At 47.0% G+C, this 14,667-nt stretch overlaps 1 protein-coding gene across 1 annotated transcript in view; it reads right to left on the bottom strand.

The window, feature by feature from the left end:
• CCNYL1 (cyclin Y like 1) overlaps window positions 1–14,667 on the bottom strand; it is a 409,830-nt gene that overhangs the window by 172,378 nt on the left and 222,785 nt on the right. The window contains exon 7 of the mRNA XM_086955331.1: window positions 8,512–8,631. Coding sequence (XP_086811457.1) covers window positions 8,512–8,631 — 120 coding nt within the window. The remainder of the gene's footprint in view (window positions 1–8,511; window positions 8,632–14,667) is intronic.

Raw genomic sequence — 14,667 nt, 5'->3', positions numbered from 1 at the left:
GTGCCTGGTGAAAGCGTGCACTGACGGCTGGTGGTGTGTGTGTGCCTGGTGAAAGCGTGCACTGACGGCTGGTGGTGTGTGTGTGCCTGGTGAAAGCGCGCACTGACGGCTGGTGGTGTGTGTGTCTGATGAATGCATGCACTGATGGCTGGTAGTGTGTGTGCTTGGGGAAAGCGTGCACTGACGGCTGGTGGGGTGTGTGTGCCTGGAGAAAGCGTGCACTGACGGCTGGTGGTGTGTGTATGCCTGGTGAAAGCGTGCACTGACGGCTGGTGGTGTGTGTGTGCCTGGTGAAAGCATGCACTGACGACTGATGGTGTCTGTGCTTGGTGAAAGTGTGCACTGACGGTTGGTTGTGTGTGTGGTTGTGTGTGGTTGTATGTGTGGTTGTATGTGTGGTTGTGTGTGTGGTTATGTGTGTGGTTATGTGTGTGGTTGTGTGCGTGTGTTGTTGTGTGTGTTGTGTTTGTGTGTGTGGTTGCATGTGTTTCCAGACTCCCTGCTCCCCCTTGACGGTCGGTCCGAGTTATACCTTGCACTGCTGTTAAGCCTCAATAAATCCCAGGCACACTTCCACTTTGCATCTATCGCCACTGGGAAGAAGCAGTGTACTAGTACATTGATTAATCAGCCGGCTGATGGAGACCCTCCTGTGAAAACTAAAGCATTTAATAAAATAACCCTCATGTTAGCTCCTAAAGTGACCCTCACATTATATCCTCAAATGACCTTCACGTGGCCCTGCTTATAGGGTCTTTCAGCCACCTTTCTTCCTCCAATGGTCTGTTGTCATGTCATTCACATTTTTCTTCCAACCACTACAGCATGCAGCGAGGGACAACAGGTCAGCCCGCCGCAGCCATTGGCTAAGTCCAACGTGAGTGATGGAATTTTTCTCTGTCACAAGAAGCACATCTGCACGCAAAGTAGTTCCTTTCAGAGCTGCTAATGTAATGTGTGACCCAAAACATTATTTTGCCTTTAGATGATTCTTATATACTGGTGAGTGCTGTGTAGCTCCACCGACAATTAATTTTTTACGAAAAACAGAAAAAGAAAGCTAGCATTGACAAAGTCCTAAGGTAGACAGCGCCCTACCGTTGGCTGTGACAGTGCTTATTTTTGAACTGCAACTTGCGTTATTTCTTTCCGCAGGTAGGTTTCCTGGAAATCTAGGGCCTGCCCGAACTTTAAAAGCAGACACTGTACTGTCCAATATATTCTCTAAATGTCAATCTTGCTGTGTGTGTGTCTGAGAGATTCGTATAATGCACATCTGGCTACAAAGCCACAGCACTGCACAGAAATTGTGCACAAGTGAGGGGGAGTAGAAGGGGCGGGGCTCGCACGAGGACACGTGCCAGAGACTCCAACCATGAGCAGGTCAGTACAGGAAGAGGGGGGGGGAGGGGTGTCAGCGGGCCACCGAGCCTCCCACGCGTAAACACGGACCTCACAGTTCATCACTGGAACACACCGAACGTGTTCACTTCCTGAACTGGCGAGGCACCTCAGTGGGTTAATGCACCTTCCTGAACTGGCGAGGCATCTCAGTGGGTTAATGCACCTTCCTGAACCGGTGAGGCATCTCAGTGGGTTAATGCACCTTCGAGAGAAATTAGAGCCATTTGCATGTCACGGTTCTCTTCTTCCTGACGTCCGTGAAAGGAGGACAACAACTCAAAGTGCTACGAAGAAGCAAGACACTGACGCTACCTACCTCAAACAGTTCCTATCCTTGTGAAAAGAGGGATTTCACGCAAGCAGTGAGGGGGTCACGCAGGGTCTGCCGCCGTCCTTCACGGTGCGGTTTGTTTCATTGGTCCAAGCAGTTTTAAGCAGCTCCGACAAAGCCCACGGTACTGCATTTACCAAGGAGAGAGTGGCTCTTTCATGGCAGTCGGTACTATTCCTTTGATTTTATTGGGGTATTGTATAGCATGGGCCTAACGCTGAGAGCAGTTGAAGGGATGTGGCCCAACCACCAGAGCTGCCGACTTTAGAACTAGGACACGGGTTCGAGTCCCGGCGTCTACAACCTGTGATTCTGGGCAAATCACTTAATCTCTACGTGCCTAAAACATGACTATCCTTATGTAATGTGATCTGGTGGTCCTATAAAGCCCCACAGTGCCCTTGGAGCAACGTTGTGCAATATAAAAACTGCAGGGAAAAAACCACATGTACAGAAAGCTGTGTCTGAGCGGTCTGATACAGACTCGCCGGTCCAGGCGGCTACTTGCTAGAGAAAGCATGCAGGCTTACAACAAGGATTTTTCGAGGGTAAGATTTGGCATGACATAAGGAAATACGCACATTACCCGAACGTTTTATAAACATAACACAGTGAGGCTGATAAATGCTGCGAGACAGAGAATGAGCGTTTGAATCGCTTCAAGGCAGTCAGCCTTTCACCCTTCCAAGGTGGCTGCATTGATTGCTATAGGTTAAGTAATCGTAACATTTGTTATTTTCAGTGCTAAGAAAGGGCAGAACTGTGATATTTGGTACTGTGCAAAAAAATAAATAATCAATGTTAAATATAAATATATGGTTCTGAACTTAGCATGTGTCACATGTACCGCATGCACGGTTCATAACTAACCTTCAAAAAACACTGCCAGTTGTGCCCACACACGCATACACACTCCTTCAAAAAACACTGCTAGTTGTGCCGACACACACACTCCTTCAAAAATTACTGCCAGTTGTGCCCACACCCACACACACTTACAAAAACACTGCCAGTTGTCCCCACAAACACTCCTTCACAAACACACAGGCAATTGTGCGCACACATACACACACACTCCTTAAAAAAAAAAAAACATACAAGCAATTAAACACACGATACTCCGACTGCTGTCAGAAATGTATAGAGGGCTTGTTTTTCACAATAAAGGGAAGGGCAGTACTTAAAAAAAGATGCATTTCGTCTGCTGTAGTTTCACAAGTCCTTGCCTGCTACACTGGCCATGAATGGTGACAAACCCCCACTCTCCCGCCGATAGCCTTAGCCTCACTCACCTCATACACTGAGCGGCGAGTCTGTCACTCACACTGCAAGACTGGTGTGGTGACGTGTGTGGAGACGTCATAGCGGGTATTGTTTTTGCTGCCTAAAAAAATAATCGCCTCCGCTCACTGCCTTGTATTCCACTGTGGCAGTGCAGCCTGAGCATACTGAAGTCAACCCAGCCTGCGGCGGTGGTTAAAAGAGTGTTGAGCTCAGGTGCATTCCGACATCTGCGAGCGGGCTAATCCAGTCTGGGAGGCCAGCGAAGAAAAAACTAGGAATTCTTCATGATCACAGCACAACCCAGTCAGCCTGGCATAAACACCATGCACAGTGTTCCCACATAAGTTAAAACACAAAAAAATCGCCCTGCTTGCAAATAAATAAAATGCTGGATTGCTCTAATACAATCACGCGGAAGCTTTAGGAGCAAGAAGTTAACAGCCAATTGGAACAGCTACGCTCAATGACCAATGGGAAGCTTCGACGCATCACCGCATCTGGAAGTAAGTTTCACTTCTGCAACGGGGAGACGTTCGTTATTCATGGAGCCAGAATTACAAAATGATGGTTTCAAATTAGACAAAGCAGCTCCGCATCACATGAATAACTCTGAAGGTAAGCTTGGGCAATCCTGGCGCCCCTGTAGCTGCAGAAATAATTGCACGTTCCGGTTTACGCTTCTACCGGTGAGTTGGGGGGGAGAGGGCCATGTGTGTGCGTGCGTCTGTGTGTGTGTGTGTGTGTGTGTGTGTGTGTTGTGTGTGCCTGCGTGTGTGCCTGCCTGTGCCAGCGTGTGTGCCTGCCTGCGTGTGCATGTGTTGTGAACAGCCGGCCGGGATCGGAGCGCGTGACCTGATCCGATTCCGGCCGGCTGCGTGCGCGTGACAGTCTGTTGTCTCCTCTGCCTAGTCCTTGAAAGGGAAATGACTGAAATGATTGCAATAGATCGCTTTGCGACAGCAGGGGCTTTCGCCCCTGCAATCGCAGGCGCGACCTAAAAAACCAAAAAAACAAAGAAAAGACTACGATTCCGAACCCAACCACTAGACTGCGGAATAATGCACAGCATAGTGAATCCAGAAAGATTCACGCTGCAAAAATGTCCTTACCAGATTTAGGTTTGATAATTTTCATCGGTTAGTAAGCTTCCCCATGCAAAATGACTGGTCTACAGATTTATGCCAATGTCCATGTAATGAGATGTCTACCCAATCAACAATACATGTGATTTTATTTCGTAAACTTTATCACCGTGAAAGAGTAAGATGGATTTTACCAGTGTTGAAGAGAGGGGGGTGGAAGCAATGTCGTCCTGCTTTTTTATATTTACAAAAATTGAAAAATGGTTACTGTGTGGAAATTATGGCTGGATTTCTGAAAAGCGTATTGAGAAAAAGGAAAAGTATAACTGCCTAAAAAAGGAAGTTGGTCAAAATATATTATTTCTTCAATTTTCCTATAGATTGGAAGTATCAAGATCTGTGTATAGATGCAACTATTTGTATGTATATGTGTGAAAGTATTTTATTTTTTAACAGTGCTACTTTTATGATTTTTAATGTGAAAAATCGAATGAAGTATATTTGAATTGAATGAAGATCAGTATGTATGTACAAAGACACAAAGAAAGAGTGATAAGAGGAAGTTATTTTAAGGGAGAATAGGCATATGTGGAAGGTCATAAGAAGGGTTATTTCAAATTGTCATGTCCTAAAGTAATCACTGATGTGAAGGGACAGAAAGCATTGCTGGAGGGAAAACGGTGGAACATGTGGAAATTAGGTAAGTGCCCGATGTGGAATGGAGACAGTCTAGACAAAATTGGAAAGTGTGTTAGTGAGAGTCTACATTTTTCCCAGAATGCTTCACAAAGACACAGAGAGCCCCCCAAGCATTTGGAAGATTAAGTATGTAGTTAAGTATCAAATGATAATCTGCTTTCCGCTATCGGTGAATATTATCTTTGTAATATTGGTTTCCATCTGCAATTGTTAACTAAGTGTGAAATCCTTGAGGTTAAAATAAGAATGTATAATTCTTTACTAATTTATTTTTGTTTAAGTCCTTTTTTATTGTTTTTCAAATATCGGTAAGCACATTTATGGTACACACAGCATCAACTTTACAATATGTTAACTACAGGGCAGATCATATACGTAAAACTACTCATAGTATTATAATGCAGAGTATAACTGCACAGTGCTAGTATGTGTGCAATAATTTCATTAGTGAACACTGGCAAATGTGCTCCAGGCTTCAAGCAGTTTTGATTACAGATCTAGACAATGTTTACTGCAAACAATTATAATATAACAAACTTGTTATATGGCTACCTAAAAAATATTTTGTTTAAAGGGGAGAAAAACAAAATGGCTTGTCCCATTCAACAAACCTTATCTCAGCAACGCTTCCTGTATTATGCGTATTCATCTAGAGGAGTATAGGCTCTCATGCCAGTGCCTGCTACCAGTTCTTTAAATTTCAATGGATGGTTTGGTACAACTATGAAATTAAGAATAGCGTGCAAAATGATGACCACATGGTCAGTAAGCACACCACGTTCCCTGTCCCCAACTATGTCATCTCAATCAGAATGGGTGCTGTGAGCAAATGGTTCAGCAAGCACTCCAGTGTGCAAGTCAGCCGTTAGAGCGTCCAAATGTGTGGCAATAGGGTATTTCCTGAGAGCCAAATTGTCCTCCCTATATAGAGCTGTGCTCTCTGCCTGCCCCCAATTAAGGAATGAGTGCAGCTAGGTAACAGAGGGGGAAAGTAGGGAAGCCACAGGAGGGGTGAAATATCAGAGATTTCTATCTGCGGTTAAATAGAAGTTTGGCCAGGATTAGCAGGGATCATGCCAACCAACGGATTAGGTGTTTGCTTCGTCCTAAGATGTGGAGGTACTTTATCGGTTAGGCACATAGGCAATTCTGTGGTTATATCTCCCCAACTGTGAATTAGTGCCCCTATGAAGGAAGCATGTGGTAAAAACTGTCCTGGAGGAAGTCAGTCCTCCTCCACCAGGGTGCCATAGAGTAAGAGAGTACCATCTGTAGAGATCACCCATTGACTGGATGCCAGCGGCATCCCAGTCTGTTAGTTTCGCTCTGGTGGTGAATGTTTTACCACATGGTATGCCTAGTGTTGATAGCGCTAGGGCAAAGGGAGAAGTCTGACGTGTAATAGAAAGGCTCCGCCAATAATAGCGTTAGGCAACCTGCAATAATTTAGGTGGTGGCGGTGGTGGCCGAGCACAAGGGGTGAACGAGCTGTAATAAATCAAAGTGGCTCCAGGCTGGTATTGTAGATTAGCTGTATCTGAAAGTTGTGAAGCAGCGAGCCATCGTGCCACCCATTGCAGCTGTGCCGCTGGATATTATTTTTCAAAGTTGGGCCCTCCATGTTACACGACATCTGGACTTGTGACAGATGAACTCCTGCATCACATCTTTGAATGATCGAAAAAAAGATGAATTGACAGAGGGGCAAGTTCGTGAAATAGTAAAGGAGACAGGAGAGCGTCGCTATCTTAAATAATGCCACATGACCCGTCACAGATAAAGGAAGCATTCTCTAGAAGGTTATCTAGGCTCTCAATGACGTAATCGCCCACCACAAACTGCCTTCAAAGACGTCCTTTTTAGTTGGTCACATCTAAAAGATCTGACTTATTATCCAATGCTCCATGCAGTGTAGAATCCAGGACCATAGGCTGAAGAATACCTGCATTGCTCACTTTTGAATCATGCTATTTAGATAGAAAATCTGTTGAAGCACTGAAATTGATTTTGGGTATGTTCTGTCTTAATGTTTTCTAATACCTCATCCACGTTTTGGCAGACTCTGTCAGACAAGTCGGTCCTGTCCAGCACATGTCGAATCGTAAACCTAGCAAGTCTGTTCCATCACATATCCTGGGAGACTATTGCCTGCAGCTTCTTTAGGACCAGGGCAGCAGATGCGCAACCCAATACCACAGAGCATGGGAGTAACAGCCAAATAGCATGCAGTGTTTACGGACCGCAGTGCCAGGATTGTAGAACAAAACACGGTCTTTGGTAAGGGGTCCAGCCTCTTGGATTCCTTATCTGGTGGAGTGGTCGAAAATATGCCAAGATATACATGGAAGGTGGCGGCATCGAACACCAAGCTCTCTGGGGTAGGGTGTTATGAAGCTGGAGTCTCCTGCAGTGGGGAGGTCCTGTTCACAGGAGACTGTGCAGTGTTTGGACTAAGCCACCACAACAGGTCATCCAGGAGGGCTTCAATGAATGGGAAAAGCAGTTCTAAGGGGGTCACAACTGGCTGATCCACCTCCGTCAAGATGCTAATCTTGACTGCCACTAGGAGTAGGTTAAAGTCAGGACCTCTGCCACCCCTCTCGCCACCACAGCAAATGAAGCCCCTTCCTACATAGCCACAGTAGGAGAAGAGAGCATGCCAGTATTTGGAGATGTGTCCAGTCCGCTGACATCCGCCAATTCTTCACACCAGTCCATTTTTTGGAAGTGTATGTGCTGGTATTCTTGCCCAACCCTCCTGAGTCGCAACCCATAAAATAGGGCTTGGGCTCCGGCCTGGAAGGCATGTCTCCAGACTGTGTCAGATGGCGCCCGTTAAGCTACTTGTCAGAGTCTGGTAAGGAAGACAATGGGGACTGAGTCGAATGTCTACGTGGCACAACCGGCACTGGTCCGGATCCATCCAAGGGACCGGACTGGGGCCATGGGGGAGGGGGGACTGCTGACTGAGAACTAGCCCTTGGAGGTGCACCAGCGGGAACAGCCGCTCAAATATGAGGTGCATAAACTCACTCGGGCTGGTGGATGTCGCTCCGGCTACCGGAGACTCCGAGAGGAGCGGAGCCAGCCAGGCTCAACTGCAGAGCGAGGCCTCAAATGATGATCCTCATGTATCTTGTTGTATGACTTTGTTGCACAGGGAAAAGTCTAAGACCTCTTTGACCTCTTACTCTGCTTGTGGGACTTACCAGAAGATGACTTGCAGTGCAATGAGAATCTTGGGTTCCGCGACCAACCCAGAGACTTTCGTCTCCACAGAGGATGGAAACCGCCATGTCGTCTGGATCTGCACTGACTGGCATGGAAAGAAAATAACTGCACCAGCACGATGGATTGGCACCTACATAGGCACCACAAACGTTACAACTGGCGTGGACAACTCCGATTACACCATCCAGAGCTGAACAACATCACCTACTGGCTTACAGGGGGACTGCTCACTAAATATTTCCAGATCCAATATGGCGTACATTATGTTTTAAAGACTGCGGTAGAAGTGCATGTGCTTGTATCATTCTACAATTCTCCCTTCACTTGAAATTATAACTAAAGTAATATACAAAAAACAGAAAAAAAAGTTGGTAACCACCAAAAGAAAAATAATTCTTTAAAACATATTTATGACAGTACACAGTTGAATTCTAACACTGGAGAATATCAAACAATTAATTTAGGCTCTGTTCTGCTTACCAATGTTACTATTGCACACTCAGCGGTCAGCTGAGCTGCACTAAACAATGTTCGTACAAAACGGTAGATGTGCTTGTGGTCAGGGTCATTTTTGAAGTAATCCTCAGGAACGCCTTCTCGCTGAAAAATAGAGAATTTTGTGTAATTAAATATAGAGAAAATGTATATTGCTTATAAATAAAATAAAAACTTCTTGGAAAACCCCAAACGGTTGACTGCTAACTTGTGAAGACAATCTGAATTAATTCTGTTCTTTATTTGTACAAATATTAATAAAGAAATCAAAAGAGATTGGGGTGCCAAATTTGTGTTAAAAAGAGGAGCTGGAAGTTTATTAGTCATAACTGTGTAGGGCACTTTTGGTTATCATTCCCTATTCACAAGCAAGCTTGGCTTTGACTTAGTACCATGAAAACAAGTCCTTTAATCATCAAAGTTACAGGTGAGATTAACAATTGAGCAAAGCATGTTTCAGAAACCAATCACTGCAATTTGATTTTTAACAAACTAGTGGTGCCCATATGAATGACAGATGATGGCTGGGGAGGTTTTGTGTATTCAAACCAGACGTTAACCAACATGTTGAAGTTCTTTGTGTGAATTCACGCCACGCATGCATAATTGCTTACTTTTTAAGATTCTTCTAGGCACAACCACCCACGCCTTGGAAGTTTGCACGCACCCATATGGAGCATACCACCCATATAAGAATGCAGAATGGAAGAGTAAATGTGAACGTACCCTCACTCAAGGAGGGGGGTGTATAATCTAATGTTTTTTCTTTATTCTTTTACATTACAGATACACAACGAGAACCAGCAATCGTATGTATTTCTAACGCATGCCCTTATTAGTAGCAGCGTTCACTTTGTTTATATCTATTACTACTTTTCCTATTAAGGTCAATGCAGGAGTGGCAAACACAGGGCTGGTCCCTGTGTGGTCCTGAAGAAAAGCTAGGGGTAGCTTGAAACATGTCGACCACACAGTGATTCCCTTCTCATCATAGATAGGTATGCAGTGTCAACCCCATTTTTAACCATACCAACCTAGGAGCAGGAATACAATAATTTAGGGCCACTAGAACAGTATTTTTAACCAACATACATCCACTCCACCACACAGTCTTCCACAAAAAAGTGCTCCTACGTAACTCCGCAAGTCGTAGCACGCCCCAGTTCGTACAGAGTTGGGATGGCCCCAATGATGAAGCATGTCACCGTGGGGAAACCCTGGTGAGTGTGGGGACTCAAGAAAGAAATGTTTCTTCCTTTCAGGCTCTAATCTGACCACATTTCCCAGAAGACCTAATCTTAGGCTAGGTCTAAGAACCCAATACCCTGGGTTTCTTTTTTGATTACACGCCTTAGTCTTGCATCCTCCACCTCACCCAACTTTATGTAGTAACTTTAGGCTTACCAGGCAAACCTACCCACGGCCAGACCATTTCTTTTTGAGATTCTTAATTCAGTTAGTATAAGGGAGAAGGATCAGTGAGGCCCGATTGAAGGAGACAGAATACCGCCTTTTCGTATAAACTTAATAAAGCAGGGTACAGATTTATTAGTGGAATCTACTGGCATCTGTAGAAAGGAGTCAGGCTAATTTTCAAAGGGGAATCATGAATGACCAAGTAGAAGCTCAGTGTTTAGGTTTAGAGCTAAATTCATTACACAACCAAATGGCAAGACAAGTACTTTATTATGAGGGTCAAATGCACGAAATGCAAATGCTACTTACCAGTATGCATCTGTTCTTGGCATGTAGGGCTGCTGACATTCATATCTGTGCATAGATCGCCGCCTAGTGTTGGGTCCGGATGATTGCACATTGTTGTCCTGGAAGAGTCTTCGAAGTATCACGAGATAGGTGGCTCCTCCCCTGGACTACAGTGCGCATAGGCATCGCCTCCATCCCCAGATTGTTTTTAGCCATTGGCAGAGATGGAGTGAACTATGTGAGTGATGACCATGCTATGCGCGTAAATAGGAAATACTGCAGCTGCTACAGGCGCCGGGGAGGAGGGCGGGCGATATGAATGTCAGCAGCCCTACATGCCAAGAACAGATGCATATTGGTAAGTAGCATTTGCAGTTCGAGGCATGTGGGCTGCTGAATTCATATCTGTGCATAGAATACATAGCAGTGCTCCCCTCATTGGCGGCCGCCTGTGCCAGCTGCAGCAGTTTGAAAAAGTGTCTTGAGAACAGCCTGTCCAACAGCTGCCTGCTGTTTGGAGTGTACGTCTACGCAGTAATGTTTAGTAAAAGTATGTGTGGTAGACCATGTGGCTGCCCTACAAATATCTTCCAAGGGAATGTTCCCAAGGAAGGCCATAGAGGCCCCCAACTTTCTGGTGGAGTGGGCTCTTGGTGGAATTGTGAGAGTGCGTTTAGCTTTAGCGTAACAGATCTGAATGCATTTCACGATCCACCTAGCAATACCAGCTTTGGAAATAGCGTTACCCTTGTGGTGTGAGGCAAATGCAACGAAAAGTTGCTTGGTCTTTCGAAAATCCTTTGTCCTGTCAACGTAGTACATTAAGGCTCTTTTAACGTCAAGAGTGTGGAGCATCCGCTCCGCCAGTGACTCGGGGTTTTGAAAAAACACTGGCAACTCGATTGTCTGGTTTAAGTGGAATTGAGATACCACCTTAGGCAAAAATTTAGGGTTAGTGCGGAGCACCACCCTGTTGGCATGCACTTGGAAAAAAGGCTCTTGGATGGTGAGTGCCTGCAACTCACTAACCCTCCGTAGCGATGTAATTGCTACCAAGAAAGCCACCTTCCAAGTTAGAAACTGAAGCTCACAAGAGTGCAGTGGCTCAAAAGGAGGACCCATCAGCCTTGTAAGAACCACATTGAGGTTCCATTCTGGAGCTGGTGGCGTCCGTGGTGGAATGACGCTTTTGAGCCCTTCCAGAAAAGCCTTAATAGCAGGAACCTTGAAAAGTGATAGGTGCCGCCTATTCTGGAGGTATGCGGCCATTGCAGACAGGTGAATGCGGATGGAAGAATACGCTAAATTGCATTGGTATAGATGGAACAGGTAATAAATGATGTTCTGAATGGAAGCATCCAGCGGGTCAATGTTGTGGTTCGCACAATAAATGACGAACCGCTTCCATTTAGCCGCATAACATGCTCTAGTAGTGGGCTTCCTTGCCTCCCGAATGATGTCCATGCAATCGGGGGGAAGATTGAGGTAGCCAAACTCTAGGACTTCAGGAGCCAGATCGCCAGGTTGAGCTGTTGCGGATCTGGGTGCTGAATGTCGCCATGGCTCTGCGTCAGAAGGCTGGGAGTGAGGTGAAGCCTTTGATGCGGTACCACGGAAAGTTCCAGAAACGTGGTGTACCATGGTTGGCGAGCCCACGTTGGAGCAACCAGGATGAGAGTCATCGAGTGTTGCCTGAGCTTGCGTGCCACCAGCGGAATCAGAGGTGCTGGGGGAAAAGCATACGCAAATCTGCCTGACCAGTTCATCCACATCGCATTGCCCTGCGATTGCGGGTGTGGGAACCTGGCGGCGAAGCTTTGGCATTTTGCGTTCTCCCTTGTGGCGAACAGGTCTATCTCTGGATGACCCCACTTTTGGAAGTACGGTTGGAGTACTGATGGATGTATCTCCCACTCGTGCATTTGGTGGCTGTGCCTGCTGAGCAGGTCCGCCATCTGATTGTCCTTGCCTGGGAGGTGCTCCGCCATGAGGAAGATGTTCCTCTGAATGGCCCACTTCCACATGCTCAGAGCCAGATGAGACAGCTGCGGAGAGTGTGTTCCTCCCAGCTTCTGAATGTAGTACATGGCCGTCATGTTGTCCGTCCGGATCAACACGACCTTGTTGCACAGATGTACTTTGAACGCCTTTAAGGCCATGAAGATTGCCATCAGTTCCAACACATTGATGTGCATCTTCTTCTGCTGTGATGTCCATAGTCCCTGCGCTGTGTAGTGGAGTACATGCGCTCCCCAACCCTGGAGAGAGGCGTCCGTTGTCAGGATAATCTGTGGCACTGGCTCTTGAAACGGTCGGCCCTTGCAAAGGTTTTGTGGATTCCACCAATGCAGAGAGTTGTATGCCCGACCGCTCACCAACACTAGGTCTGTTAGTTGCCCATGAGCCTGAGTCCACTGACGTGCTAGGCACTCCTGGAGCGGACGCATATGTAACCTCGCGTGCGGGACGATGGAGATGCAGGAGGCCATCATGCCTATCAACTGCATGAACACCCTCGCTGGAAGCGAGTGCTGTGGTCTGAATCGTTGGATCAGCGTCTGGATACTGGCGATTCTCACTGAGTTTGGCTGCGCAGTGGCTGCCAGAGTGTCTATTGTCGCGCCCAGATACTGCCGTACATGGGCGGGTTGGAGATGTGATTTTGGGTAATTCAGTGAGAATCCCAGATCGTGCAGGAGATGAATGGTGCGGGACACGTGGTTTGCGCACTGCTGTTCCGAACGTGCCTGAATGAGCCAGTCGTCCAGATACGGATAGACGTGGACGTTCTGGCGCCGTAGGTGCGCCGCCACAGTCGCCAGGCACTTTGTAAAAACTCTTGGCGCTGTGGTGACTCCGAAAGGCAGAACCCTGAACTGATAGTGCTGGTCTTGGATTGTGAACCTGAGGTACTTCCTGTGTGAAGGATGCAGGGGAATGTGAAAGTATGCATCCTTGAGATCTAGCGTAGCCAGGAAGTCCCCCTGCTGAAGCAGAGGGAGAACCTGCTGCAGCGTGAGCATATGGAAATGCTCCGACAGAATGTACCGGTTGAGGGGCCTGAGGTCCAGGATGGGCCTGAGGGATCCGTCCTTTTTGGGGATTAGAAAGTACAGAGAGTAAACTCCTGTTCCCCTTTCTTGCAGTGGCACGAGCTCTATCGCTCCTTTTTGCAGCATGACTTTGACCTCCTGCTGCAACAAGAGCAAGTGCTCGCCGGACATAGGACGGCTTCTTGGAGGTATGTTTGGTGGTGTGGACGTGAGTTCCAGACAGTAACCGTACTGAATAAGAGATTTGACCCACCTGTCCGTGGTGATGGATTTCCACACGGGCAGGAACTGCTGGAGTCTCCCCCCGACTGGTGTTGTGTGGTCGGGGGGCAGTGACAAGGCGTCACTGTTTGTTGGTGGTGGAGGACCTGGAGCTGTTGTTTCCACGTCCCCTGCCTTTGACGTTGTTGCCCCTGTAACCGCCTCTACCCTTGTTGGTGTATGAGGTCTGGGTGTTGCTTTTGTAATACTGCGTGGATTGCGATGCCTGACCCCTTGAGGTGCCTCTGTTATTGGAGCGGCGAAAAGAACCACCCCGAAACTGCTGTGACTGGAGGGCCCCCATAGACTTAGCAGTGTCCGTATCTTTCTTTATTTTCTCAAGGGTTGCGTCCACTTCAGGGCCAAACAGGTGGTCTGGATTAACTGTTTGATTTAAGATGGTTGTCTGTATGTCTGGTTTGAAGCCTGTGATTCTAAGCCAGGCATGCCTACGCAGTAACACGCTAGTGTTCACAGCCCTGGAGGCGGTATCAGCCACATCCAATGCACATTTAATGGAAGCATTGGTTATGAGCTTCCCCTCCTGAATCAACATTTCAGCTGCCTCTTTGTACTGATCAGGTAAGTGTTGCAGAAGTGTTTCAAGGGTGTCATAGTGCGCCCTATCGTAGCGTGCAAGTAGGGCCTGCGTGTTCGAAATGCGCCAAATATTAGCTGCCTGCGCAGCAATACGTTTGCCTGAGGCTTCAAAGATCTTTGATTCTTTGTCTGGGGGAGGAGCATCACCCGTGGTCTGCGAGTTCGCCCGTTTGCGTGCGTTGGATACCACCAACGAATCCAGTGGCAAGTGTCCCTTGATGTATGTTGGATCAGTGGGCGCTGCCTTGTATTTTTTGTCAATACGAGGATTGATGACTCGCGCCCGAGTGGGCTCCTTGAAGACCTCTGGCGCGTGCTTCAGCACTCCCTTGAGCATAGGCAATGTTTTGACCGACTTTTCAGCCACTGAGAAAGTGTCAAACAGAAAATCGACATCCACAGGGTCCGCATGGAGTTCGACATCATGATTTGCTGTAGCCCTCTCAATCAGAGCATTGAAGGCTGCAGAGTCCTCTGTTGGAGAAGTTTTTGCTGCAAAAAGCTGCGGTTCGTGACCGGACTG

Source organism: Lissotriton vulgaris, chromosome 2_1 (genome assembly GCF_964263255.1).
Source record: "Lissotriton vulgaris chromosome 2_1, aLisVul1.2, whole genome shotgun sequence".
Taxonomy (NCBI): Eukaryota; Metazoa; Chordata; class Amphibia; order Caudata; family Salamandridae; genus Lissotriton; species Lissotriton vulgaris.
This window is presented reverse-complemented; position numbering and strand designations above follow the sequence as displayed.